This window comes from Channa argus, chromosome 1, assembly GCF_033026475.1.
Source record: "Channa argus isolate prfri chromosome 1, Channa argus male v1.0, whole genome shotgun sequence".
Taxonomy (NCBI): Eukaryota; Metazoa; Chordata; class Actinopteri; order Anabantiformes; family Channidae; genus Channa; species Channa argus.
Window position 1 is genome coordinate 45,198,994 of NC_090197.1, and position 27,643 is coordinate 45,226,636.

The 27,643-nt window shown below is 41.7% G+C and overlaps 1 protein-coding gene across 5 annotated transcripts; it reads right to left on the minus strand.

Moving 5' to 3' along the window:
- LOC137138852 (spectrin beta chain, non-erythrocytic 1) lies at positions 1-27,583 on the minus strand. 5 transcript variants are annotated; one of them, XM_067525565.1, is made up of 34 exons: positions 26,929-27,583; positions 26,484-26,573; positions 25,072-25,215; positions 22,178-22,324; positions 21,465-21,656; positions 20,726-20,809; positions 20,370-20,488; positions 20,155-20,269; positions 19,991-20,068; positions 19,773-19,888; positions 18,192-18,354; positions 14,233-14,369; positions 14,035-14,131; positions 13,382-13,531; positions 12,983-13,132; positions 12,268-12,524; positions 11,130-11,265; positions 10,432-10,626; positions 9,857-10,009; positions 8,768-8,985; positions 8,271-8,457; positions 8,011-8,166; positions 7,360-7,731; positions 7,002-7,121; positions 3,575-5,533; positions 2,724-2,858; positions 2,553-2,627; positions 2,373-2,459; positions 2,187-2,278; positions 2,013-2,098; positions 1,877-1,934; positions 1,529-1,746; positions 926-1,078; positions 1-811 (listed from the first exon to the last, which is right to left on the minus strand). In XM_067525565.1, the coding sequence occupies exons 1-34, from the start codon at positions 27,418-27,420 to the stop codon at positions 552-554; spliced, it is 7,191 nt and encodes a 2,396-aa protein (XP_067381666.1). In that variant the 5' UTR covers positions 27,421-27,583; the 3' UTR covers positions 1-551. The 5 variants fall into 5 exon arrangements, with proteins under 5 accessions (XP_067381666.1, XP_067381667.1, XP_067381665.1 ...); XM_067525566.1 differs by having other exon boundaries at positions 18,192-18,309; positions 20,726-20,812; XM_067525564.1 differs by having other exon boundaries at positions 20,726-20,812.
- Between the last annotated feature and the right edge of the window lie 60 nt (positions 27,584-27,643).

The following is a 27,643-nucleotide window of genomic DNA, read 5'->3' on the forward strand; positions in this document are numbered from 1 at the left end:
TGGTTTTTAACATTTATTATGAATAGCCTTTGCTACAATTGGTATTAAAAAATCGTTCGTGTCAAACAAGTTTGAGCAGTATCAAACTGCTGCTTTTTGTTTTGGCTTTATGATCTGCCACAATAAGGATTGTAAGTTGTGGTCTGTAAATGGACATTTTGCTGCGTAAACTGACTGTTAACCCAGTAACACAACAATCAAAACCAAAGAAGTACAAAAGATATACAAAATAACACTGGCAGAAAATTGTGTTTTTCAATTCTTTTTTTTTTTCAAAACTACACCTAGGAATGGCACACGCACACAGTATTGTCTTTAACACAGTAAGTAAAGAAAAGCAATATAAACACTCATGAAAAGGACCTATTAAAAGGACTTTTCAGCCCTGTTAGTGATTTATATAAAACACCTCAAAAATAAAATCTTGGGAGGTCCTCTGATCATAAATATAGTCAGTAGTAGGAGATTTTTTTTCTTGTTTTGTTTTATATGCGCACTGCACATTAGTCGATATTAAATCCTTTATTAGTAAAATCTTTATTTAAAAAAAGTCAGAGGTCCCTTTTGCCAAAGAACTTTTGGAAAACAGACTTGTTGGGTGGCCGTGGCAGGCTGGTGTACTTCCTCACAACAGGGTCCGGCTGGGTGTCCTGCTGCCAGCCAGCCATGGCCAGCAGAGGAGGCTCAGAGCTTCTGCTTACAGACGAGCTGTCCGATGTCTTGTCTCCAACCACCAAAGTCACACAGTAGTTGGAGCCTCTTTCCAGGCCTCCAGATGTTTGCAAAACAGGCTTGATTCTCTGGTAAGTTGCTGAGAGCAATAGAGAATAGAGACCTCACAAATGCTACTAGGACACTAACAAACCAAAACAGATGCCGATGATTCACAGACTCACATCACTTAGTGTAATATCTGAAAACTAACCTGATGTGAAGGAGTGGGAGCGACGCTGGTTGCTGAGCCAGTCCTGACTGCTGGATGTTGGGGAGTGAGGGGAGGATGCGGTATTGTCTTTTGGTGCCTCACACAATCTGTGAGCCATTGTCCACTTTAAACTGCCTCCATCATCATTACCACCTAGTTAGGGAAAGAGAATATTAAAACCAGAAATAAACAACAGAAAAGCTGAGCAGCAAAAAAGTGAAACTTTACAGCAATAACAGAAGGGAGCAGCCTCTGTGGACTTCAGTGATGCTTCTATTGTGTAACATACAGTAAGACAATACCTTAGCTCCCCCTAGTGGTACATACTACACCTGTAACAGTTACACACTCATTTAAAAATTAGACCTCTTGTCATTTGCAGTCTGAAACAATACACAACTTAATCCTTACTGAACTAAAGAAAATCAATAACTTTCACCTGAGGGTGCATCTTCTAACCAAGGATGACACAATGATGCTGTTTAGTAGCCAGCAATGGAGGGTGGTGCCTCCATTGCTTCAGCTAAATTTGAATGCTGAGCAGATGCCCGTTCAGCCATCTCAGGCAAATACAACTTGTGTCAACACAGCAGAAAGCCATACCACAGCAGCCTCCGTCTGACAACGAGACGGTGGACTGGTCATCCAAACTCCTTAGGTGACTCTGTGACATGTGGTTGAACTCTCTGTTGAGGACAACGATTTCTTTGGTGTGGGCAGAGGCCGGCGGTTTGCGCCTGGGGAACGTGGAGGTGACATCATGTTGGGAGGAGCAGTGGCATTTGGTCAGACCGTGACAAGCAGAGCAGAGGGAGGCCGTTCTGGAAGAAGAGAGGGAGAGTTTTTTTTTTTTTTTTTTTTTTTAACATTGTTAAAAGAATCAGGAGCATTTCTCAGGAGCATCAACTGTGAAAATCCAAATTTGGAGGTAGATAAATCATCATTTCTTACAAGGAAATGGGGAGATGTTGATCCACTGCGACACTTGACATTAAGGACATGCTCTGACCTTTTAGGAAAACACAATTCATCAGTGCAATTTCAACTCTGTACTGGCATAAATGAGCTTTCGAATAATCATATTTACCTGTGTTTGCTTGTATTTTCATAACCCATTTTTTCATCATAAAGTGTGAGGAGGCATTGAGCAGATATTCAGACCCATCATGGAGCCTAAAGGACAGAAAACAATTATTGAAATCTCCAGATGTCACAGGGATGAAACATACAACTTACAATCTTACTATTAATAAAGTCTTACTGTAGTCGAAAGCAGTGGGGTTTCTTGGTATACTCTGGCGCAGGTGAACACTCAGCTCCAATGAGACTCAGCGGCAGACCACATGCAGAACTCTGCAGCACAGCACATGTTGATGATGACTGACTTCATATGATCCACTTCAGTTATTTAGCATATCTGTTCTGTTTCCTGTACTTTTCTGCTTACCCTCAGTGTATCCTTTCTATCATGGTAGAAGCACAAGGTGTGTCTATGTAGGATGGCGTAGTAGGAGCCCCAGCCTCTGGAAGATGCCTGTAAAAATAAGATAAGAGACTCTGCTATATGTGGGCTTTACATTTGCTGACCATGCAAGCTGACTTAAACATGGAAAGCAGCCTTTCTTACTTTCTTTCCTCCCAGCTGTAGTTTGTGCTTCCTCTCAAGTGTTCCTTCCATAGACTGCACCTCAGGCATTTTACTCTAAGGGGGTTTGAATGACCAATAACATTTAGACAAAAAGAAAACCCATTCCTCTCTGTGGTTAATTAGAACAGCCATGTTTGAAGTCAGTCTCACCAAGCTGAAACAGCGCCCTCCAGTGGCCATTAGCTCGTGCTGCCTGTCCAAAGTGTCCATGCTTTGCAAGGTCTCACTTTGCTGACAGGATCCATCTGAACCCATGTGAATGGACAGCAGACTCATTGACTGGTCCTTTTCAGAAAAAGACAATTTTACAGTCATGAAAAAAATATAAATTGTTCTTTCTGTTTTTTTAGTCTTTAATTTTGACACACAACAAGAAATAAAGCTGCCGACCCCAATCAAGTTTACAGGTAATGTTTTACAATATGCATTCATCATGTATGAAGTAGCTACTGGCAGGATTATTAATTGTGAGTAAACAGTGTTATTGAACAGTGTTAAAGTGTCACTTCACCCACATTTACATTTTCTCACTAACCTCTAGAAATGAAGATTTTTTTTTACTTTTATTTACTGTGAATTTAAAATGTTATAAAGCAAATTAATCAAATGTGAAGGGTTCCTGTGGGGATATTTGGAAATACATTTTATAGTTGTCAAATATATACAATTGGTTTTAATTTGATTTTTTATCTTTTAGAACAATAAAGCTGTATCCTCCTTATTCCTTTGCCTTCCCTTAGGAACAGTTTACAGTGAGATGTGTGGATTTTCCAGGATTTATCTAGAGAGCATGTTTATTTAAATGTGATGCTGTGAGCACCGCCAGGAAAAAAATCTTTTTATCTCCATTGTACTTTGGTGGAAACAGAAATAATAAATTAAATTAAATTAAAACAACCTGCAGGCTGTGAGTTTGTAATTTGGGTGATCTGACCCCTTTAAGGGAAGGGAAAAGTTTCTCACAGGTGTAGACATCACAGTATATCAAACGCTGACCTCACCTTTATGCAACCTGTGTGCTCCTCCACCTCCTTCCCCACCTTTGCCTCCACCCCCTCCTCCTCATCTTCTCTGTATTGATAAATGTATCTCTGATTGTCGCCTACGGTCGGCAGCTTCACTGGATCCGATGCTGTCTCGTTCACCTTCACTGAAGTCTTACTGTCTTGTTCCTTGTTGGAAAATGCTGCCCATGACCTCCTGTCTCCTATAGACAGTGGAGGTATGTGACCTTTAGGACTCTGCTCCTTATCGTAACCCAGCAAGCTCTGAATGTAGGACGGTAGTCTGAATTCTGCTACGAGGAGGTTGGGTGCAGATGCTGTGATCAGGTTCCTGTAGAGCACAGATGGTGTCTTTGGTGAGGGGGAGTGAGAATGAGGGTCTGTGGTTTGGTCTGAAGGTTCAGGCTCTTCCTTGCTTGGCTCATACATAATGTCTGAGCAAATGCTCTGTCTGTAGTTTGTAGACTGATTCCAAATGTCCTCCAGTTCTTCTTCTTCCTCCTCAAACTGCTGGTGGTTGAGGTGGACAGACTCTGTTACTTGCTCACCCAGGTCTGCAGACAGATCTGAGCATGTTCCACTGTCTTCTCCTGTTTTAGTGGAGTCTATACTTCCCACTTCAAGGGACATCAACCTTCCAACGACTCCCTTAGGGCGCTGGATATCTGGACACTGTGCGTCAGTGCAAACCTTGATGCTGCTTGAAGTGGAGATCCCAGAGTCTGTGGAGTCTTGACGAACACTCGCATTCACTGCTGACTTTAAATTAACTACCACGTGGGACAATTGGCTCAGGCACTGATGTCCAGCAATCTCTCCATGTACACAATGCGATTTTGCACCTCTATAATATTGGTGTCCATTTAGATCTCGAATTCGTGTGTGCACACTAGGGCACTCGTGTTTATGTGCAGTGCTGCTTTGGGCTTGGTTCACATAAACTGCAGGCTGGCATGTCCTGTGCCTTTCTACTGCACTTTTTTTAACCTCGGATGACGTTTTGTTCCACTCCTGCTCTACATTTCCGTGCAGAGTAAACTGGGTTTTAGATAGATCATTACTAGTTACAATTTGATCCCCATGTTCTTCCAAGGAAAGAGGAGGTGGTGGCTGGAAACTCTTGTTCACATGTGGGAGATGTTTTGCTGCAACTGTTATAGCCTGTGTTTCAGCAGAGCTGATATCTGCAAAATTGTGTGCGACAGCAGGAGTGGGTCGAGTCTGTTTGAAAGAGCTCAGGGCTGTGTTTCTCTGAGAGTGGGGGTCTGGATCAGTCCCTGTGCCTTTTTTGGACTCACGGGGAGCAATGGTAATGATGTCCTGAATGCTGGGGATGAGGGTCATGTCCTTAGGTAGGTCAAAGCTCAGCACAGAGCCCAAAGAGAGGAATCTGCAGTGGCTTCTCACCTGACTTGTTGAAGGTAGAGAGGATGGCCCCTGGGATATAGCATATGGAGTAATGGTGTATTCTCCTGAACACTCTGTATCAACATCCCTTATGAGGGGATTCTTCATATTGGCTACAGCTTCTACTCCATCACCCCTGCCTGGGCTAATTGGTGAACTCTTCTTCCTCCTTCCTTCCTTCAGCGGCCAAGTACGTGTGTCATATGTAGCTGCCTCACAGGCATAACGTGGCATCGTCTCTGTTTGTTCATCGACTCCCACGATCTTCTGGATAGTGTGTCTGCGAGCATCTTGTTTCCTCTTTCTCTTTTTGCTCATTCTCTTAAGGCTGCTAAAGATGGAGCTGCTGCTGTTCCCTGTCAATGGCTGGAAGGTTACGTTGGTTGTCTGAGGTGCAGGCAGGGAGGACGTTGGTGAGGAGGAAGAGGACAGCAGGAAAGTAGGTGAGGCTGAGGCTGCAGAGCGTATGATTTGGCGGGGCAGGGTGATACTCTCATACACAGGGGTCACAGCCAAGTTGTTATCCTTGACATGCAAGTAGGTACTTACCTATTAAAAAGAGAGGAAAGGGAATTAGGCATGTAAGTGTGAGCTTCTATTTCACTGAAGCTGTAATGCATTATCACGAATGGTTAGCTCCAGTCAGAGTATTGCGTGCTGCAGACCTTCTGCAAGAACAAGAGCTCTCTCATGTGTTACAGATAACATGAGAGCAAAAAGTAAGACAATAAGCAACTTTTCAGAGACAACCAACTGTTTTTTTTTTTCCACATCCGCCACATCCAAGAAAACAGTGGATTTAGGAATGTATGAGCCTCACACACATATGCAAATTATAAAAAAACACAAAAGGCAAATAATGAGATGAAAGGACAAAAGAACATGGACATGACTGCACTTGCTGGACTTAATCAAAATCATGTGTGGCTGTACATGCCGTCATAGCCAGCTGTAATGGTTTGACCTTTCAACTCTGTGACTAATCTCTTGTTTCTGTGGAACCCCCAGACTATAAATCATTGTGTGCAGTCTAGGGGCCCTTCTTTAAAAGTTCAGCACCAGTTCTCTGTCTAATGACTGTGCCTGTATTGGTGCACTTCTGCTCGGAGCCATTTTGGAGCACAAGTTTCATAGGAAGCGAGGGTGAGGTCACTTATTTTACACAATTGTGGTACAAGCATGGAAAGCCAAAGCCTGGGCTTATGTGACTGAAAGAGAAGAGAAAGTCTCTGTCAACAGTCCCAGCAAACAGAAGAGTCTGTGTGCTTGTCCTACTCATTAGCTTCATTCTGTCTCAGTCATCAGTGCTTTCTAGTTTTAACTGCTGGCTTATTGAACAGGTTGAGGTCCAACAAAAAGTTGAAATGTCTGAGGGGAGCTGGGTTGTGAACACACATTTTCACTGTTTGATTTTCTTTTGGGAATCTAAAATTCACATTCATATACACAGATTTTCAGTGCTGTTGGCCAAGTTATCATACATTTAGTTATTTGTATTAAACAGGCAACTAATATATACATACAATATTTTTCTTCCAGGTCGGATTTTGTTCACTTTTTGTGAAGATTAGATCCCTACATTATATTCGTTGTGTTTATATTTTTACAAATAGACACCTCTCTGTTCCCAATACATGAAATATCGTGACGCAATGTACATCATAGAAAAATTGAATTTGGATTTGCATTAATGACTGGGGTTGGGTAGGAAATTGTGAGTTCTGACAGTAAATTAATTTGTTGTCATTTCTCACTTTTCTAGTGTTAACTGTAAACTTTCCAACCACAGTGTCATTGGAGATGGTGTGAGTACAAATATGGTAGCACTTTGGCATGACTTATTTCCCTTTACTCATGGCTAACAGGCAGGGCATCAACATGGGGATGCTGCAGACAGACTGTGCCTTGTTATAAAGGTTAGTAGAGCATGCTGCCCCTTGAAAACATACCCACAGCATGCATCCCCAGCACACTTCGAGACGCAGCATGCGATGCCAGTTCACACTGCACGATTTACCTCAGTTGCACTCTGCTGATAAATCTTTCTCTTTCTCTTTAAACTACCCAAAGTATTTTCCAAAAGCCCTTGGCAGCACCTCCAAAAGTTTTTATAGGCAGAAGATTGAGGCACAGTGGGCTAAGGGAGAAAAAGGGGGAAAAAAAGGAAGATGAAGAGCAAAGGAGAGTGAGGAATGAACAGCAGCAGATAGTCAAAGAGGGAGGTCCCATGCAGCATCATTACACAGAATGAAAGGTACTACATTGTCCTTGTGTAGCAGCAATGGAATCTGTGATTTATTTTAGAGCTTTTGGGAAAGAGGTTTATGTAGTTAGGTATAGTGCCAGCAGTGTGAAGTAATGAGTGTGATTCTCACCCTGTGGACAGGCTCAGAGGTCTCCTCCACTACCTCATCTGTCCTAGCAGGTGGGTCAAGCACCTGAATCTGGTGGCCCCCTTTGTTGCCAAAGCTAAGGATGAGGTTGACAGTGTCCCCGAGAGCAGGACTGTTGGGCTCTTTCAGGACCACAACAGAGGGTTTTGGAGACTCTGGGGAAGAAACCTCACCACCTGGTGGTCCGATACTGTTCATGATCTCATACCCATCCTCCGGCTGCTGCTCCTGCTGTTGATCAGCTTGTCTGGGCAGCAGAGATGAGAGCTGGCTGGCTCCTGCTTCCGTTAATTTGACTTTGGCGCTGACTGGGGACTGATGGTACTGATAGGCCTCCTGCTCAGGAGATGAACTCTATGTGGGAAGCCATGGAAGGAAAGATGAAAAAATATTCACACATGGCCGCAACCATCCTGCATGTTAACCTATGTGTTCTCTACTCTTCAACAAAAACCAATTGATTTTGCTCTGGATGATTGCAACCATAATTGAGTTTTGTGTTTCTAATGATTATACCAATTATTATAATTTAATGTTTTGTTTGTTTATTTCATGCAGAAATAAAACAAACGATATTTAGTATTTTCCTCTGCTACTGTCTGCATGGTGCTTGTTGCCTCTCTGCTCATTCACCTCTGTTAATGAGGAGCACATTGTGGCCTCAGAATAAATATTGTCTTGCGAAGGCTCCAGTCTGCTCTTCTTGTGATGCCACTGTAGTTTCTGAGCCCTCCAGTGCACCAAGATCCACCCAAGCATACTCCTCAGCTCCTCCATGCGCTCTCTTACCTGAAGGACATTACTCAATGTTTGTAAATGCAAAAAATAAATAAAAAATCCATGAAATATTTAATTCAATAGTAAGACATTTTGAATGGTGTAACCTTGCTTACCATCTGCGTGAGGTGGTGGTGTTCTTCGTCAAAAAGGTTCCTTCCTTTTGCAGCCAGCTCATCAAACTCCTCAAACTTTTGCTCAATCTGCATGTCCATCTCGGTAGCCAGTGGCTTCTGGCCATCTTTTCCAAGATACAAGGCGGTGTCAGAAAAGATGCATGACCTGGTGTCTTCTGTCCATGAGCTACTCAGTGGAGTGGGGGTGGGGTAAGAGGTATAAAACCAGACAAGGAACAGGGCTGTGAGACAAGCCATATGTTTGAAAAATATGAGAATGACCAGACTCTCCCTGATAAGACAAACATTCATCTCCTTGTCACACAACCTTTTCTGCACATCTTAAATTAGACATTTCACTGGGGACCTGTTCTTGACAATGAGAACATCTTGTTCTTTCCCTGAAAAGATATTGTAATGGGAAATAGTCTCACGAGGAAGATTACGGAAAAATGTTGACTCAGACGGGGGCCACAACATCCCCGGTCCTTGCTTACATCATTGCGAGGTAACTCCTGAAGAAATCCTGGAGATGCACAAACTCTCGCAGACGTAATTTGTTCTCCGTCACAGTCTTTCCCAGCTCGGTCCAAGCCTGCAGCGTAGCCTGGATCTTTGCCCCGAATAGATGCACCCTCTCTGGGCACAGCTCCTCCAACCGAGAAACCTGGTTCTCCATCTCTTTTAACTCCTCGCTAATGGCCCAATAGTCAGTCTGGGGAGAATCACAGTAAATATCAATCATCTCCTATCAAACCTGCTAAACCTGCTCAGACCGTCTGTACTAGTTGTGTCTCAATATAACTATGACCTCATCCCCATAGCATTATGCATATTATTCCGCTAGATATGTGGACCATATGTAGATCATATGGTCCACATATAGGCTGCCACACTATAACAAGCTTGCATGCTTTTTCCTCCTTTTGACGAGGCAGTAATTAATAGTGTCGAGGGTTCTCTGGGAGTAATACTTCATAATTTTTCTGAGCTACAGTAAGCCTGAAGAACACTGAGTTGCGGATGTTTGGCTGCTGACGGCACAGTTATTTCAGTTTAGGAGATTAGGTCATTTCTGCTCTTCAGTGGTATCAAGTCCACACAGCTGTGTGTGTGATAAACCTAACACTGCCCAAAAATGACTCACACAGAACTTTACCATGCCCAGCCTCACATCTCCATCCCTGTGATCCCCAGATGCACATACACACCTCACCAGATTTACTCACAAACACACACACACACACACACAATATGAGAGCCAACAGAACAGTGACTCACACAAGCATAAATAAATATCCTGTGTGAATAATAAACTTTTGCACGCTCTTTGTGTGTATGTGTATGTGATTGCACAGGGCTGTTTATATAATAGATGAAACACAGCACAAACTGGGGTGGGCTGGCCTTTTTGGAAGATGTGAGAAAATCTGGCACAACAGGAAACAGACTGTGGAACAATGTGTTAGAGGTGAATGTGAGAAAGAGAGGGTCAGTGCAATGGAATACTGGACCATATTAGCACAAGTGAATCATTTTAAATGTTTACACCATAATCACAACATGTGGCGGCACCTTCTTCTCACCTCCAGGTGGTCCTGTTTCTCCTGCAGAGCTTCTACGCCGCAGCGGTCTGGCTTACACTGGATGGCCATGTCTTTCTCCTCCTCTTGGATATCAAGGCTGAGCTCCTTGCTGCAGCACAAGCACTCCTCCACGCGCACTGCCAGGCTGGCATGCTGGGAAGGCACAAAGTCACAAAGAGTACTCATAGGATGGGATTAAATAATTATACTTCACTGTACACTATTGGTTTTCCAATGAGAGCCACATTGGAAATTAGTGTTTAAAATGGTGTCATGGAGCTACTTCTGGGCGTATGTGTACTTTTTTTTAAACTAAGAATAAATCAAATTAACACAATAACACTTGTGAAGAGGTGCGCTGGCTCATTTGCAGCATAGCCATAGACCAAGAAAACCAGATGTTGCTTTATTAGTTTGTGCATTTGCAACAAAAGTGAAGGGACTAAAACCATTTAGAAAACCATCCAAGATTACTACCTACCTCATAAAATAAAACAACGGCTCCCCATCACAGACACTATATAGAGTTAAACTACACTATAAAGTTCAAAATAAGCTGACTCCCAACTCCTTACCTCACTCAGCAGCTCCTGGATGGCCTGATCGTGGCTCTGCGATCGGCCCCTTTCTCTAACTGTGTCGTTCAGCATCTCCACAGCCTCTCGTAGCTCCTCCACAGGGTCCCCCATGCTTTCTATCATTGGCTCACCAACACTGCTGTCTTGGAGTTCCAGCAATGTAGGAGCTGAGGAAATCTCACTGTCGAGAGGCTGTTAGGTGCAATTAGAGAGGGCTGCTATTGATTTGTGTAGTACTCAAATTGTAGTTGAGCCAATATTATAAAAAGCACATGTCCTCACAAATGTGGAACTTATTCATGCAGACAGTTTAGATTTTTGTATTCAGTTTTTATTCATATTCGTATATTTCCAATGTCACAGGGAAAGTGAAACAAAATTTTCTCGTGAAGAATTAAACAGCAGCATTGTGACTGTTGCTGTAACATGCACTGAGTTTTTTTGAGAATAATGTCTCTAGTAGAAATTAGACCCATGGAAACCATTGCGATCTGGTAGTTAGAATATTGTTTCTAGAAAGGCACACTGCTTTTGAAGATTTGATTTGGATTTTTTTATGCTCTGAGCATCATGGTAGAAAGGTAAAAATTAAGGTAGAAATCACTGACATGATCTCAAAGTTATGTGTATTGTTACACAAATTATGGTTTTATTATATTTTGGGCAATTACACTCTCTTGTAAGACATTTCTCACCTGGCCAAGGCTGTACTGACTACCACTGATGTCCTGGCTCTCTTCCAACTCCACACGCTCCAGGAACTCGGCCAGCATTCGTGTGTCCTGCAGCTCAGAGCTCTGCTGGGTCAGGGCACATTGAACACGATGGTACCTGGGAAGAACGCACCAGCAGGAATGCTGTGATAGCCAGCCACACCTTAACTCTAATCCACATCCACAAATACAGTACAAGTCTACATCCTTCAGCTGAACCACATTACAGAGACTGCGAGCATCATGTCACCGTGCTTGAGCACTGTTTATGTATTCATACATCCTGTGTCACATAAACATGTCCTGTATTCAGAGCTTGAAGGTGGCCTGACCTTGCAGAGTTTATATTTGAGATGGTCAGCCTGAGCAGCTTGCATGGGTGTTTTTTCTGGAGTAAATGAGCCTTAAGTTGAGTGTGTATAATGTTAAGTAATGATATCATCCCAACTGTCTTACAGCTGCTGAGGGAGAGCCTCTACCTGCATCAATGGTCCCTCAGACCGCACAAGTGCCCATCCCTGCCCCATCTAACACCCCCACCCTGGAAACACTTAAACTGAGCTTTTTCCGTTTCATTATTTTCTTTGGTCAGCTCTGTGTCATTTACAGGGTCTGAACTTGTGTTTATGGACATAGGTATGTCCAGTCAACCAGCCAAAATCCCAAGGTTTTTCCTGAGAGTCCATGGCAACAGTCTGTCTTCGAGGGCCGACCGGAGAAAAATCTGCCATCTTGCAAACATGGAATGGGTGACTTTGACACTCACTGACAAGCTGTGGGTGAAATACTTGTCAGGACTGTGTTTAAGAACTTGCTAAGTGCAGCATCAATCACAAATGAGTAAACTGTTCTACATCTGAGATCTATTGATATATGTTTTTGTGGTTTATGGGCTGAAAACTGTCTTAAACAAGAAAAGGGAATTTTATGAATAAAGTCTTCCATGTTGGATGAAACACACGACAAACCTTTGACCTCTTGGAAAAGCTGACAAAATTCTTAACTTAGTTTCCTGACCACAATGACAAGTGAAACTTCAAGACTGATTGTTCAGACGCAAGGGTCTTCCAGGAAGACAGGCATCCCCTGGCTATTACCTCTCTTTCTCTCAATAACTTACTTTCTTTCCACCTCCTCCATGCGTGCTGCTAGACCGCTCGTGTGTAGGTGACTGTGGTGGAGGAGGCGGTCCACTTCCTGTCTCAGAGCACTGAGCTCCAGGCCGCGTGCTGCCACTTCTTTCTCCAGCTGACAGCTCTCCTGCTCAGCCATGCTCATTGTCTCAGGATCACCGGCTAGTGCAGATTCTTTCATGGAAAGCTCCACGGACGCCAGCCAGGCCTCCAGGCTGCTCAGGGCCTGAAGTACTTTTACAACCTGTACAGCAGAAAAAAACAAAAGGCTTAAATTATAGTTTTTTTATTTGTGTTTTTTTATTCGAATGTGATTTAGTGCATGCAACCAGAAAACAACCAGGGGTAGAATTTAAAGAAGACAATAATAGGTATAGGTCTTTTGTAATAAGAGACTCATGCTTTCCAATAAAAAAAGCCATTAATTAAGGTGGATTTGCAGCTTCTTTCCATCCCATAATTGAGTTGTGTGAAAATTGTATCCCTCAGATTAGCCTTCATAGAGTGTTACATATGCTGCCAGTTAAGGTGGATATGCGTAAAGTTCAGGCTCTAGGCCAGAATAATGCTTCTCATAATAGGAAGGCTGATCCAAAATCATCCATCATAACTATAAATTCCCCCTGGAACTTCTGAGGTAAGTACCTTGCCTCAGTATGATTTAAGATGAGTGCCTGTTGTGATATATCTCATGAAGTTTACCCTAAAACCCAGCTCCTCTGAGGCCTGAAGAAACACAGCATTCCTCTGGTGCCTCCTCCGCAGCTCTTCCCACAGGACCTCCAGCTGGCCGAGGAACTCCTCGATCTTGGCGCTGCCTGGGTGCTGTGCACGGACGAGCCCGCGACCCTCCTGAGGAGAGGTTGTAAAACCTATGACATCATGTGACGACCAGGGACTGGGATTGATGTTTTAAAAATACAAACCTAATCTTAAGCATTGGGTAATTAAAGCTGTCTCATACATATCATATGTCTCATATGTCAATACACAAAACGGGGCTGTCAAGGCATCTAATTCACAAAACATTGGGAATATTTTCATTTAAAGCATTCATCTAGTGCTATGACATTGTAGAAGTGGCGCTATGCCTTGACCTACCCTTTTGACCACCTCTATCCTGGCTCTGTTGGTTACAATTTCTTGTTCAAGAGCATGTTGACATCTCCTAGCTGCCTCCAGCCCATCAAAGCTGGCTATTGAACACACTTGTGTGGCCATGGACACATTGTTTTTTAGCCAGGACAAAGTCTGAAATGGAGGGAAGAGAAAAGGGGGAAGTGAAAAAAAGGATCATCTGGTTGCAGAACAATGACATGACATCTAGCTGCCAAGAACAACAGCGAGTAGGACCTAACTGATGTCCAATCCCGAGCTTTTAATGTAGCCAGCATTTAATAATTTAATAAAAAAAACTCAAAAAAACAAACAACACTACTTCTACTAAAAACGAGAAAAGAATAGCACACCAGTTAGTAGGGTCACATTTGAACACAGGGCTACTCAGTCCTGTGTTTAAATGTGACATAATGTCTGTGGCTGGTTACAAGAAATGGTTTAGTAATTAATGAGAACAACTGCAAAGCTGACTGGACAATTCAATTCAAAGTAATTAATTCTGAGGTTAAATTAACAGATTTTGACACAAGATGGACCATTGTCCTGTCAAGATACTGTATCTTCCGTAAAGACATTCAAAAGGTGATTTCTGGTGTAATGGGAATTCCAAGTGTGCCTAGCAGGGGTCAAGCTACCTTGTCAGCAGACACAGTGAACTTCTGAAGTTGGATGTGAAGCTGTGGGTGGCCCCGCTGGGCGGTGGTAAGCTTGGACTCGGTTCTGGGCTTTTTGCTGCAAAGAAAACACAGACATGTGACTCCAATTATGACTTACATAAAGACCTCTCATTATGTAAGTCACAGAAGGAGAGAGAAGCCAGACTGAAATGTCACCTTTCCTCCTTCAATTGATGTCTGACGATGACATCATCTGCACAGGCAGAGCTGTCTCCCGTGGGTGAAGAGGTGTGGTTTACTGATTGCTGCTCCTGAGTTTGGCTGCTTAGTGTACTTCTGCATCTAACAGTACTCTGTGGACAAAGGAGTAAAAGTCTGTGTGTCTGTAAAAATCAAAAAGATCAGCAACATGACATGTGAGTAATGTTTAACTTTTTCTGTCTGCCACAATGAATAAATGTTGACTGGATGTATAAACATCTCAGATGGAGAACTTAGTGCTGTGAGCAGTCACTAGACAATGAGGCGTTGATGTAGCTCACTGTTAACGTGAAGTGTTCCAAGGTGGCTAGCGGCTGGACAGCATGGACAGCTGCCCGGTGTTTAGTATAATCCCTCCTGTAGATGACGCAGTGCATACTTTCATACAAAGGCTGGCTATTCACAGAGAAAAATCCCAGACTACGCTAAAGATACACTTTTCTGTTTGATGGCATCCAAGTTTGCATTAAAACTACTAAAGGTAAATTCAAACTGCTCTATGAATAAACTCATTAAGGCCAAAATAAAAAAATAGCAACACGTGCTGCAACGCTCTGTTGAATGAAAATAGCAACTGCAATTGGAAATATACAAAAAATACACAGCACTGGCAGCAGCTATATGCATCTATCTCCATACCTATGCTGCAGAGCATCGTGTGATCTGACACCTGTCACTCTTGAGGAAAAATCCGACTGAGAGCCCACAGTACCAAGACCACTTCACACCTCCACAGCTCATTTCCCCAGAGCCTAGCAAACGTCAACAGGGAAACAAAAAAACTGTAACACACTCTACACAGCTTCTTTTTCCGCTGTCCATACATCCTTGCAGTCAGCCTCAGGTACTGTCCACACTGACTCTGTTTTAGCAAGGTCAGGGTTGGAGCTATAGACCTTGTATATGTGCAGAAATATATTTGAGATGTCAACAGCCACTAAGCCACTTTTACAGTCACCTGAGTATCCATTAACCATCATCTTTAAAAGTTGGCCAAAGGAATCTGCAGCTGGGTTTCCAATGAAATCTACATGTATCTAGACTATTACAGAAACTTGTGGGATTTCCTGATAGTCAGTCTCTTACCAGCTGCAGTCCACAGCAAAAGAAGGTCGAAAACTCCACTGCAACAGCATCCAGCAAAACAAATACAGGAAAGTGTGTATGTAGAACCATTACATATAAAAATGTTGTTGGCATGTAACTTACGCTCTTTGTATTGGTTTGTTACACTTTGCAACCAAGGAAAATACACTTGTTAATTCAGTAAAACGTTGCCAACGTTTCTCTGTCTAAGTACATGAATCATGCTGACCCTGATGGTTAATTGTTCTATATAACATAATGTCTTTTTCATATATCTGTAAAAGTAATGCTAGCAGAAAAAGGTGTCTTCAACAATCAGCGAGGCAAATGTGCTTTTCTTGTGAAAACAATCTGAATCGCTGAATTTACACCACAGCCAAAAAGCACAAAAGAGACATTAATAATGGTGTTTTATTGAGCAGAATTAATTTAACCCTGCTATTTTCTGACTGGGCTTATAGAAAAAGTGAGTCAGAGGGCTAGAGAAATGTGTCGCCTCCCAAATTATGCGAGTGATGTAGTAAAATAAAGGGTCTAACATCATTTACTAACATGCCAGTCATTTTATAGGCAAGGCTGAGTTTCACTAAGGCACATTATTGGCACATTAATGTGTTAAAGCTAAAAAACGAATACTCTTTTGCTTCGTTTGAGCTGATAACATTTGCCGACTTCTACTCCCCAGATATGTTTGTCGATCCTTCAGCCTTCGCTGTAGAGCCCACTGTAAACATATCCCGTGGTGCACTCAATGTCCCACTCCCCATAAGCAAACAAATTATGTCAGCAACTGTAAAAATAGACATTTAATGATTTGCTTTGTCATATTCCCTGGTATTCAGAGGCCTCGTCCCATCCTGTCCTATTTTAGCATATGTCTCCTTCTTTGGATACTGTTGATTCTTATCTGTTTTCTACTGATCTTCTCTTCCCTCGTGTGTCCTTCTGCAATGTGCTACGAAGATGATGTCAGCTAAGAGCTATTACTTTGCACCAAACCCATCTGGTCTGCAGCCTCAGCATCTGGCTACAATTACCCAGAGAAACAGACGATAGCCATGTTTACCCCAAGAAACAAGAGGCCATACTACTGCTAACACAGACTGTGATTTTGAGATTATTTTATATGTACTCATACAAATACAGACACTAAAACCTATGCAGCTACCTTTCGGTATCATGACAAAAAAATGTGCGTATGTCTGCAGATTGACTTGAGGTGCTGCCCACCAGCACATGTGTAGATGTCTTCCAACCAGCCTACAGACCTGTGCAGCTGCATCTTGCACCCTTAAAACAGTATAATCAATTCAGTGCAGGAGCTGAAGCTGGAGTTAAAACCCTGGGAAAGTATGTGACAAATTACTTTAAGTGTTCATCTTGTGGATGTCCCTGGCATTGTGTTTGGCCTTTGGGCTTCATGGTTTTGTTTGCAGTGTCTTATTAATCCCTCCATAAAAAGTAACAAGTGTGGCTCCCACACTTTCAGTCACCACTAAGTGCAGTGAAAGCACTCAGAATGACCATGCCATTGAACTGATCTCTTCTTGAGAGAAACAACTTATCAGTGGTTGGTGGTTTGATGGATGGCACAGGTGGAGAGGCCTAAGGGCCAGAAAGAGCCTGAAAACACCAGCAAGGAAATAAATGGAACCAGAAACATATGGAGAATGGAAATAGTGTTTTTTCTTCTTAAGCATCTGGGCACTTTTTTAATGGGCAATATGAGGCCACAGGCTCAGGAGGGACTTCATAATACTCGGGGTCATCAAGAGGAGTGGAGCTTTGTATTATGGGATACATGTACCTCTGGGCTGAACACATACAGTACCTGTTAAGCTACTGTACATTCACTTACAAATTGTAAAGAGATTTAATTTAACATACCACACAGTTAAGTGTCTCAATATCTCCACTTTCAAGAAACCCCAGCACCATTTTATGGTTGGTTTATGGACAGTCGGCTTACTTTAGAGCACTCACATGTTCAATAAAGTGCTGGTAGGTCTCCAAGATTTCAAATGCTGAGTCAGAGCAATGCTCTGTGGATTATCCACTCAACCTGGGCAAACCCATAGACCATCTACTAATATACTATTAATCAGATGAGTGTGTTCGGTTGTTAGTGTGGTTGAAAGCCAAGATGTTATTTTACCAGAAAGTGAAATTTTCGGTCAGAGGGAAACGCTTATTTGCTCTGGCCCACCTTTCAACCATGCTGTGTAGTCATGGCTTGACATTTTTCATGGAAACTTATGGGATTCTTTCGCCAGAGTAAATAACACATAAAAGCTCTTCCTGTGACTCCTACATTGCAATGTTCATAACATTTGCAGGCAGGTGTTCATGTCAGGAGATAGAAGAGCCAAACAGCGAAACAGAGCAAATCATTATATCAGTACATAGTATCGTTATTTTAGTTTCAACAGCATTGCTCTTTGGAGTTTTAGAGCCAAGCTGATATTTGACTGAACTATCTTACAACAGGAACATCAGGTGATGGTATTAAATTAAACTAACTAACTGGAGGGATGCCAATAGCTAAACCCAAACCATGGCATGTTCAGTGCCAAGACTAGAAACCACGGCTCTCCAACACATCTCTCAGACTACAAAAATACTGTTATTTAGGAAAGACCTGTTTAAACTTTAAATCAGGCATTTTCCAAACCAAAGGACAAAGTGCGTCACTTTCTGCAGCCACAGATGCTGTAGCACTGGAAGAAGTTGAGCTCATCTTTCACCAGCTCTGATGCTGTTGTTCTGTCCCAGCCCAGAGCCACAGTGTGGTTACTCCAGTAATAGAATGAAATACCAATGCTGCTTACCACACAGCCTTTTAGACGGTTCTGCTCCTCCTTCACCTCCTTTCCCATGATTCTTTGTGTCTCTGTTCCCACATTGTCTCGGGGCTCTCGAGTCAGTGTCATGGGGTCAGCCTCTTCCCTGGTGAAAGTGGAACCAGTGGGAGAGAGTTTGGTCCTGTCACTTCTGCAGAGTGAGCAGAGCAGGGGGTTATTGAAGTGCTGACAGCTGGGCCATGATGAACTCCAATTATGGCTCTGAAGTTTTCTACCAGTGTTTGTGTTATCTGGTTTAAATAGCTTTGAAATACAGCTGATAAGACAGATGAGATGATGTAATATTTGGATCTAAAGATAGTCTGCAGACATGAGAGGCTCTTTTTTGGAATTTTTGGAAAGCACGCAGTGTTGGAGATTGATGCCAGAGCTGTGGACCTGAGCTACATCTGACCATATTTAATATTAAGAACACACACATCTTTGTTGCTCAGGTAGACTATAAATATTCTAAAATTACCCACTGGCCAGGCCAAACACTTTGATCTAATTCAAGATAACATAAACACTAGTGGACAGACTGGTATGAAATTGGCATGAATATTATTGGCTCACTAAGCAAATGCATCCTAATGATTTAAATTGTTTTAAATTATAATTCAAATAGTTATAATCTTCATTTTTATAACAGATTTCAAAACAAATTACAACATTTTATGACCCCCTGGTCTTTTTTCCATCTACCTGGCAAGTGCCTTCAAATTCAATGATAGTTTCCAAAAGACTACCCACTAAAATATATTTTGGACATTATTTCACAGAATGCCACTTTGCACTGTGCATGCTGTGGGGATGAAAATAATCCCAGTAACTCACAGTAAACCACAGTGCACAATCCATGCGTCATTTCTAGCTCCTGGTTCAATGCCACACTTGTACAGTGACATACAGTACTTGTTAAATAGTACACATCTCTTCAGTCACTACGGTGATGTATAAGTCTGGATTCTTACTGGAGGCTATTAAAGTAACAATAACCTGGCAAATAAAATGGCAAAATATGCTTGTAAATGAGTTTTATCTATGTTTGAGCAGATTATGTAAGGTGACGACATGGCCTCAAGAGTAAGAAGAGAATGAACCATGTTGCCAACTTGACTCTGTATGCCAAGACATTATTCACTTAGTACAGTAAGCAAACACATTGTCATATTCTAAAGCAGTGAACAAAATGGAATATTATAAACAGAAAAGTAGGTGGTGAGTGATGCTCCATGTGTTAGTCGTTCTCCAGACATCCCCAAAGGCCGCTCCTTCACTCTGCTTATAATTTGTCACTGATTCAAACCCAAATTAAACATGGCTAATCAAGAGTTAGAGAAAATTCTTTATACAAAGCTCATTATTTTTGGAGAACTTGTTCGAGGCTTGGCTAGTGCATCGTTCTAATGTAGTGTACGAGTAGAGTAATAACCGAAAAACACCCCTTCGGTTCAGTGGAAAACTGAGACCAATTACCGAGTGTAATGATGCATGTATTTACATGCCCCCCAAAGTTGTAGTAGTAGCAGTAGTTGTAGTAGTAGTATCCTTGGCCTGCTGTCCTACCTGAAAACCTTCTGAAGAAGCGCCCAGCAGTCCTTCACCTCACTCTGCTTCTGTGTGACACTGGCAGCCAGGGCAGGATGGATATTAGACAGCTGGGACACACTCACATCTAGCATCTACCACACACAGGCCTGTAGGTTAGGTAGAGAAGGCTTCTGCAACACAATTTCACAATCAGACCAAGGTGGTGCTGCTTTATTTGAAAAGATGTTTCCTACCATGATTTGACTAGCAATGTCACGGATTTCTCTGTCTCCAAAGCTGCCCAGCTCTTTGGATGCCGATATGCTTTCCCTCTGAAAGATGAGATGTGTGTCAGAGTGTGATGTGTGAACCTTAACAGTGGGTAGAGAACAAACAAAAATCTGCCCAAGAATTGTACCATTTTGTTTATAGCAGACAGGGTATTATCAGCCTGCTGGTAGAATGAAGACACTTCTAGTGCCACCTGAAGATTTTTATGGTAGTTTTTCAGATGAGACTGGACCTTCAGCCAACTACATGGACAAGAGATAAAGGTACAAACAAGTTCAGTTTATTTTTAAAATGAAGCTATTTCAACATATGTTGCAGGTCAACTTAAAGGACAAAAAGTACATTTTATTGATGTGCTTCCTCCTGCTGGAGATGTTTCTGCCATCTATCTTCCCCTGTTTCTCCAGTTTAAGGGCCAAGTGGTTGATCTCCTCATGGAGGTTTCTGTATAGCTGCTCATCCTGCCGGGAAACAGAGGAACACAATCCAACTATGACCTCAGCTGTCTTTACCATGCACCCTGGGAGACAAATTACAGTCAGCCGTAGACAAATGACAAGGGACTGGCAAAATTGTAATATAAACCATTAGCATATGGGAATGTGTATATTTTAGCCTCAAGATTGTTGTTTAGTATTCATGTTTTTATTAGTGCTCTGTAAATTATTAGTTCTTCTTGTTCCTTTTACAACACTCACCTGTTTCAGATCTAAAATCTTCCTGGTCAGCTGCATTTTGTCAACATTTTCCCCTAGGACATTCACCAGAGACTGCTCCTCTTCCTGCTGGTGCACATACATGTGAAAGTCAGTGTTTATAGCCCCCATTTGTTAGGAACCCAACAATTATTTCTTTTCAGAGGCACCAGGATTAAACCACATTATCCCGGCTACCGAGGAAGATGCTAAACAGAAGTAGCTGTCAGCATTAGGAAGGGAACTTTGAACTTGATACTTTTACACAGAGGAAACGATGAGAGGAAGTAAATGGATAATACATCTCCTGTAGGGATGGATGTTTTATAGACTTCATAAGCAACATTCTCCATTACATTCCCACAGGCTCATTATCAATCATTAGCTCACTTGTGCCAGACATGGACTTGAACATGAGCTGAAAATGCTCTAGATGATTGCTTTTTGATAATGACAGGCAGATGTTTTGCACAAGTGAATATACAAAAATAAGAGATGTCCTCAGCGCTTAGCTACTCTCCTGTATGCGCAAGTCTGGATTTCTGTGGCAATTATATTGTTGTTAGAGCTATCTGTCCACTCATCTTTGCCTCTGGGAAAACAGTTTTCAATGTTTTTGTAGAAAAGTTAAATTGACTCTGACAACTTTTTTATTTCGATTCTGCACACGGTAAAAAAAGAAACAAGAAACATCAACAAGGTTACATAGATAGTTCTCAGTTAACACAACACTTTTTTTCACCTTTTCTTTGATCCACGCCTCCAGCTTGTCCACTTTTTTGTTGAACTCCTGCAGGTTCTTAGCTCCACCCAGGGCCCTTGTCTGATTTGCAGCCGTTTGTTTCAAGGTCTGCCACTGGTCTCTGAGCTGGCTAAGCTGCTTCTTCACCACATCAGACGTGGGGTTCAGCTTGCAGATCAATTGCTCACCCATCTTTTGAAAAAGAAAAATTAGTAAAAATATTGTTATTTTGCAGAGTAGCACAGACAAAGCAGCCAGACTAACTTAGAACAGTGGTAGAGTATATTTGACACCTGCAGTCTGTCAGAGTCATTGCTTATGTGCCAGCTGGCTCAACAGAATTTGGAAAACTGCCATCATCTCTTGGATCTACCTTCCAAAACTCTGCTTCTGCCCTTCCTGGCCTGACTGAGTGTCAGGGGAAGTTAATTATCACAAACATTTGCTCCTGAGGATGAAAGTATAAACAGACTCGACAGGGCCGTCACAAACATTACGGGTCTGATTTTTTCCTCTGGTGTACGAGACCATTTTGTTATGTGTTATGTGACCTGACAGACACTTTTACTACCAACTATATGAATAATGGTTCCATTCAGATCTCAATAACCAGGTAAAAAACTTTAAACAGTCATCTCATTTTGGATGTGGGCCTGTCCTGGTAACATATTAGTATTTTGATTGTGTTTGTTTGTGCTGATTAATTTTGTTACCTGGTTGAGTTGAATTAATGTGTTCTCAAAGTCTTTAAGGTCTCTCTGAAGCGTCTGTGATGCTTCCTCCCAGTCCTGCAGGGGGCAGCGCTGAATAGTACAGCCATCCCTCAGATCTTGCAGCTTGCCTTTGATCCATGCCTCTGCCTGCATCACAAACACAGAAAAATGTTTAAGATGGCTCTTTGAAATGTACACAGCACAGTTTGTGTGCTTAAAGGGCTGATCGATGATATATCTGTTTTATTTTAACATGTAATGTCAGAACCCATCAGCTTCATAGGCCTGATGTAATATGATGTAGCTGGACTTGCCTAAGGGAGCATGAACTTTTTATGAATGCTTTTCAAATCCACTGGGTCATTTATATAAGGATGTAAAATACCAAGTGCACTTTAGAGAAATGCATGGCTTCCTTATATTTCATTCTGTGATAAAATCTGAAGTGAAATTATGCCATAATTTGCATGTAAAAACACCTATGAATGTATGAATAATATAACACATTGCACATTTTTTTAATTAAATGTATATTCTTTCTTTTATGCACATCTGTGTTTTGCGACAATATACACTGGGAAACGTGGGAGTCACAGTCTCCTTTCTGCTGATGGCTAACCAGCCACATTTTCTACCATGATCTAAGTATTAGTAAGTAATATTTAGGCTCGGACACATCAAGAACAGCCCTTTGTTCCCCAGTGTCATGTTATGCTGAGCAGAACTTTCTCTTGGCAAGTGCCTGAAATCCATTGCATAAGGCTTTGTCTTGCAGAGCTGCCTTTTCTGGCAACACTTGTATGGAGTGAGAACTGCAGATCAGGAAGCCAAAGTCAGAAAGTGCAGTAAAGTACATGTTTGTTGTTTCTGTGAAGAATCCAGTGTGGGAAGTCAGTGACCCACCCAAGTCAAAATAATTGAGTGGATTAATAAATCAACTCAGGTTCTTTGACTTTTCCGAGTGATCCTTAGTGAGTCATGGAGCAGATAAAATCAGCAGAACTTCACTTTTCACTATTGTGCCTTTGTGTAGAATGTCAAATAATAATGAAGCATACAAGTAAGTCGTAATAACATTACATCACAGAATTATCTTCCAAGGAATTTAGTGTAGGGTTAAATAATAAGACTCTTCTCTAAGCCCTCTTTGCAATCAATAACACATCCAGGACACACATGACACTGCCACTAAACAACTCTTTGCTTGAGTTTAAAATCTGATGTCACTTCTCCTCAGAGAGGCAGTTCATTAACTTTACGAGGCCCTCGGGGCAACAGAGGTATTTCTGGGCTGAACAGAAGGAAAAGAGCTTGACAAAACAGGCCAGCCCCTATCTGCTCATTCTGACTCCCATGGCATTATAATGACCTCATACAGGAAGTCTATGATTCTCTTGTTTCCTCCTGTCCGTTCTGCACAACAATGGCCTGTTTATTGAAATGTACAGTTGGGCTTTAGTCTAACCACAAACATTAAAAAAGTTCATGCATGCAGTTCAGTCTATATAACAGTGATGTCTTCTCTGAAAATTCTTTGGCCACATAGGAAAACACCACTGCGGTCAACACAGAACAAAAATAAAAATAAACTCCACGTTAAAACTGCAAGCACTAACTTTTAGTTTTTTTAATTTTTACAACCAACAAAGAAAGCCAATATGAGCGTGTTTACTGAAAAGCAAGCAACTGCGTCTGCCCATCTCTACTTGTGTAAAGTTTTTACAAACAAGTAAAAAAATTTAAGGCTCTCTAGTAATGAAACTTGTCCCTGAAAAGCCTTTAGGAGTGGGAGTTTCTATCATGGAAATGAGATGGTGAAAGCCGAGATGTTTTGCAGAGCGGCCTTGGAGACAGATGGCTCTCAACGAAGCTGTGCTTCTCTATGTGGTGAGCTGCTTTACTCACCAAGCTTGAAACATTAGGGGTCTTTAAAAGTCTGTCCCTGGAAACCTCACTTCCATTTAAATAGCAACATAATACTGTAATAACACATTTTTTTTATCACGAATAGCAGTCAACCAAATCCCTGTAAAACAAGCAGGTCCCCAGGTACCAAAACCTCTGTGTATTTAAAGTCCACTTTCAAATAAAGTTCAAACACAAATGACAGTTTCCTCTAAAAGCAACAGAAATGAAAGCTCCACTTCAGAGCGAAGGGGCTGCTTAGCTTGTTAACATTAACAACGTGCTACAGAGCTGTTTTCAATACATACGTACATCGTATGTTTCCTTCTACTGACACATCCGAAATTAATTTCTTATTTACTGGAAGTAAACGACCTATCACTTTTGATGATTTCTCAACAGTGGTCTGATGACAAAGGCAACTGCAGGACAAAATGTCCCTCAGCCGAACCCTGAGAGCTAAAATGAGAAAAGTCCTTGTAGGCCGGGGTGGATGCAGTGATGAGATAACACTACCAGTTGTGCTGCTTGGCTGAGTCTCTCTGGGCCATAGGCGTGAAGAGATGGAGCCAAACAATGATTTCATCCCTAAATAATTGCTTCACTTGTGGCGGTTTCCCCTCCCTCTCTTCCCTCAGTCGAACACAGCTCATACAGTTCTCAGGACAAAATAAGAACCAGTACATATTTTGTTCTCCTTCAAGGGTCATGCAACAGACAGTCCTCTGATTTTATCCAAGCAGCATAACTTGTTGTTTTGGAAATAAACTTCCACCAGCCTCCTTTTATTTAACATTTGTGGATCAGATTAGAGAATATTGTAAAGAATATTTTAAAATGATGTATGACATCCCCAAAAGCAAAATATGCATAATCTGCGGTATACCATAACCATAAGTGGGAGTGCACCACTAGCTTTTCTGGAACAGGGATTCAAACTCCACACAGGATGTACTGGATTTATTTTTAGTAAGCGTGTTTCATTTTACCTGCAGTGCTTCCTTATTGAAAAGCGAGTTACGCTGAGTGAAGTAATCCGTCTGGGCTGAAACGGCTGCTGATGCTTCATTCTGTGTGTGTAGATGACTTTCTTTCCTTGGAAGCTCTTTATTCTGTGTTTCAGGCAGTGAAATCTGTGTACACACAACAAAGAATATTATATACGGTGTCATTTTTTACAATATTTGGTAAAACACCAAGCTGATGCTGGGTTCTGATAGAGCTTACTGTACAGTGTAAGGTTCTAAAGCTACGATCACGGATGATGTTCAAATGTCTGAGTGGATTACACTGTTTTCAATGAAGCAGAGACATTACAAACATGTTTCAGACTGGCCCCGAGGTCCCTTTCGACAAAAACATACTGTCAGCACTTTGCGATGTGAGATGAACACGACTGGCACAACTGCACATATGGACAAGCATTCCTGCTGCTCTCCAGTCAGGAAACATCTGGGCACATGAAGGAAGCAGGAACGGACAGGTCCCCGGCTGTCTGACGTATTCTACTGTCAGCCTCACATGTAAACATATCACTTTTAAAGGACTTTGGTAAATCATGTTCTTTACTTCCTACCTGAACAGGTAAAGACACCACCATCTTTTGACGTGTCATGATTCTAATGCATTTTCGGCCATTTTCATGGATAATATTTACGGTACGAGTGGGTGAAAGCAAAGTATTGTTGTGGTTACAGCGTATGAGCTGATGTGAATGATGACTGTAGTTTTTGTCCTAATAGGGGAAATAATGTTAATGCTGCGTCATTATGTTATTATAAGCAGCTTCTAAGGACTTCACCGAGCCTTTTTCTTTTGTTAACATCTTCCCTGACCTCATGTTTTCCAGTGAGCCCTGCCTCTGCAGGGTCTGCTGTAACGCAGCACCTCATCCACAAAACACACTGATGAACAGACCAAATCCAACAGCCCAGTAACTTTCAACAATGTCCTACAATATACCTATACCATGTCTTTTTCTGTGGACTGTTAATAAATTAAAAACAAACAAAGGGAAACAACAAGTTATTTGTGAGGCGTTCTAAGACACGTTGCTCCCATAACTCATTTTCCACTCCTGCGTAACTATGTTCCAAATGTTTAATATAAAAAACCGTTTAAGTTTGGCGAACAGACCACATGACTTCACTTCCTAAACTCCAAGAGATTCATCAAGTCCAGTGCTGGCTACATAGATCACACTGCCTCACAACAACAAAAAAACAAAAAAAAACCAAGAAACTAAGTTAACAGCACAATAGCAAAAAATTATTCTAGGCTTAATTTGATTGTATTTATACACAAAGCATCAAATTAATGACAAGAGGCTTTTTTCTACCAACATTTAGTTACCTATTTGTCACTTTTAACTTCCTAGTTAACTAGTTTTGCTTCAACTTACCTGTTGGACAGATCTCTCTCCATTCAATTTCATTGTTGTGTGTCTGTTTGCAGGATGTAATTCATCACTGGTGTTTTTTCTGAGCAAAACCTAAAACATGTATAAAAAAAATGAGCAACCGGTGCTATAGATAAGTCACAAATGAAGCTGGACAGGACGGCTAATTCTCTGTGTAATTAGCAAAGTGTAATTCGCAATTTCTAGAGCATCCCAAAGTCTACTTTTAGTGCTGACTTTGAATTTAATTATTATCTATTTTTTACATTAGCAGAATGTTTGTTACACAATTAAAAATAAATGACTTATATAATATTCAAAATTAAAACATTTCCAATAGTTTTTATTTTATTTTATATAATGCAGCATTAAAATAAATAAATATGTGGGTGATATTTCTTTGGTTCTTTGGTTGATTTTCATTAGACTACTAAAATGTTCACTGTACCTTAAATTGAGAATTGGGCTTATTCTCGCAACTCACTCCCACAATCCTGGGCAGATGTGGATCTGATGTGCTGGTAATGTTATTGTTGTTATTGTTGTTTTCAGTTGTAGACCTTGTGATTAAACGCTGTCCTGGTCCCACTGCTACCTTGTTCTCTGATCTTTCTTTACTTGCAGAGATTGTAATCTTCTTGATGGATCTGGATACAGAGGCAACGTTCTGGTTCAGGTGGTCCTCTGCTGCCATGTGCTCTTGGTTGCATTTCACGGGTACTACCTGCTTGACGATGGGTGAGACGAGACAGGGGCCATGTGCACAGACCTGGGATTGACTGAGGTAGAGCGAGTTCAAGTTGTGCTGTAATGTGCAGTTATCCAGACTCTGGCTCTGCAGATAACTCTGTGTAAATTCCTGGCATTTTGGCACCGTGGGGGCTGACAGTCTCGTCCCAATGGTGAAAGGCTGTACCTTCCTCACAATGCTTTCAGACATGACTAGTGATCCAATAAAAAAAAATAATAATAAATTGAAGTCCAAATGAGCATTGAAAAAAGTCTCTCACATCCCTCTGGACACTCTCCTCAGTCAACAGTTGTCCAGTCTCTGTTCACCAGGCAAGTGGAGAGTTGAACTGAAAGTGAAGTGAGAGCTCAGTTCTCCACCTTCTTGTGCATGTTGAGAATGCACAGCACACAGCCCAGGATGGCTTCCTTGG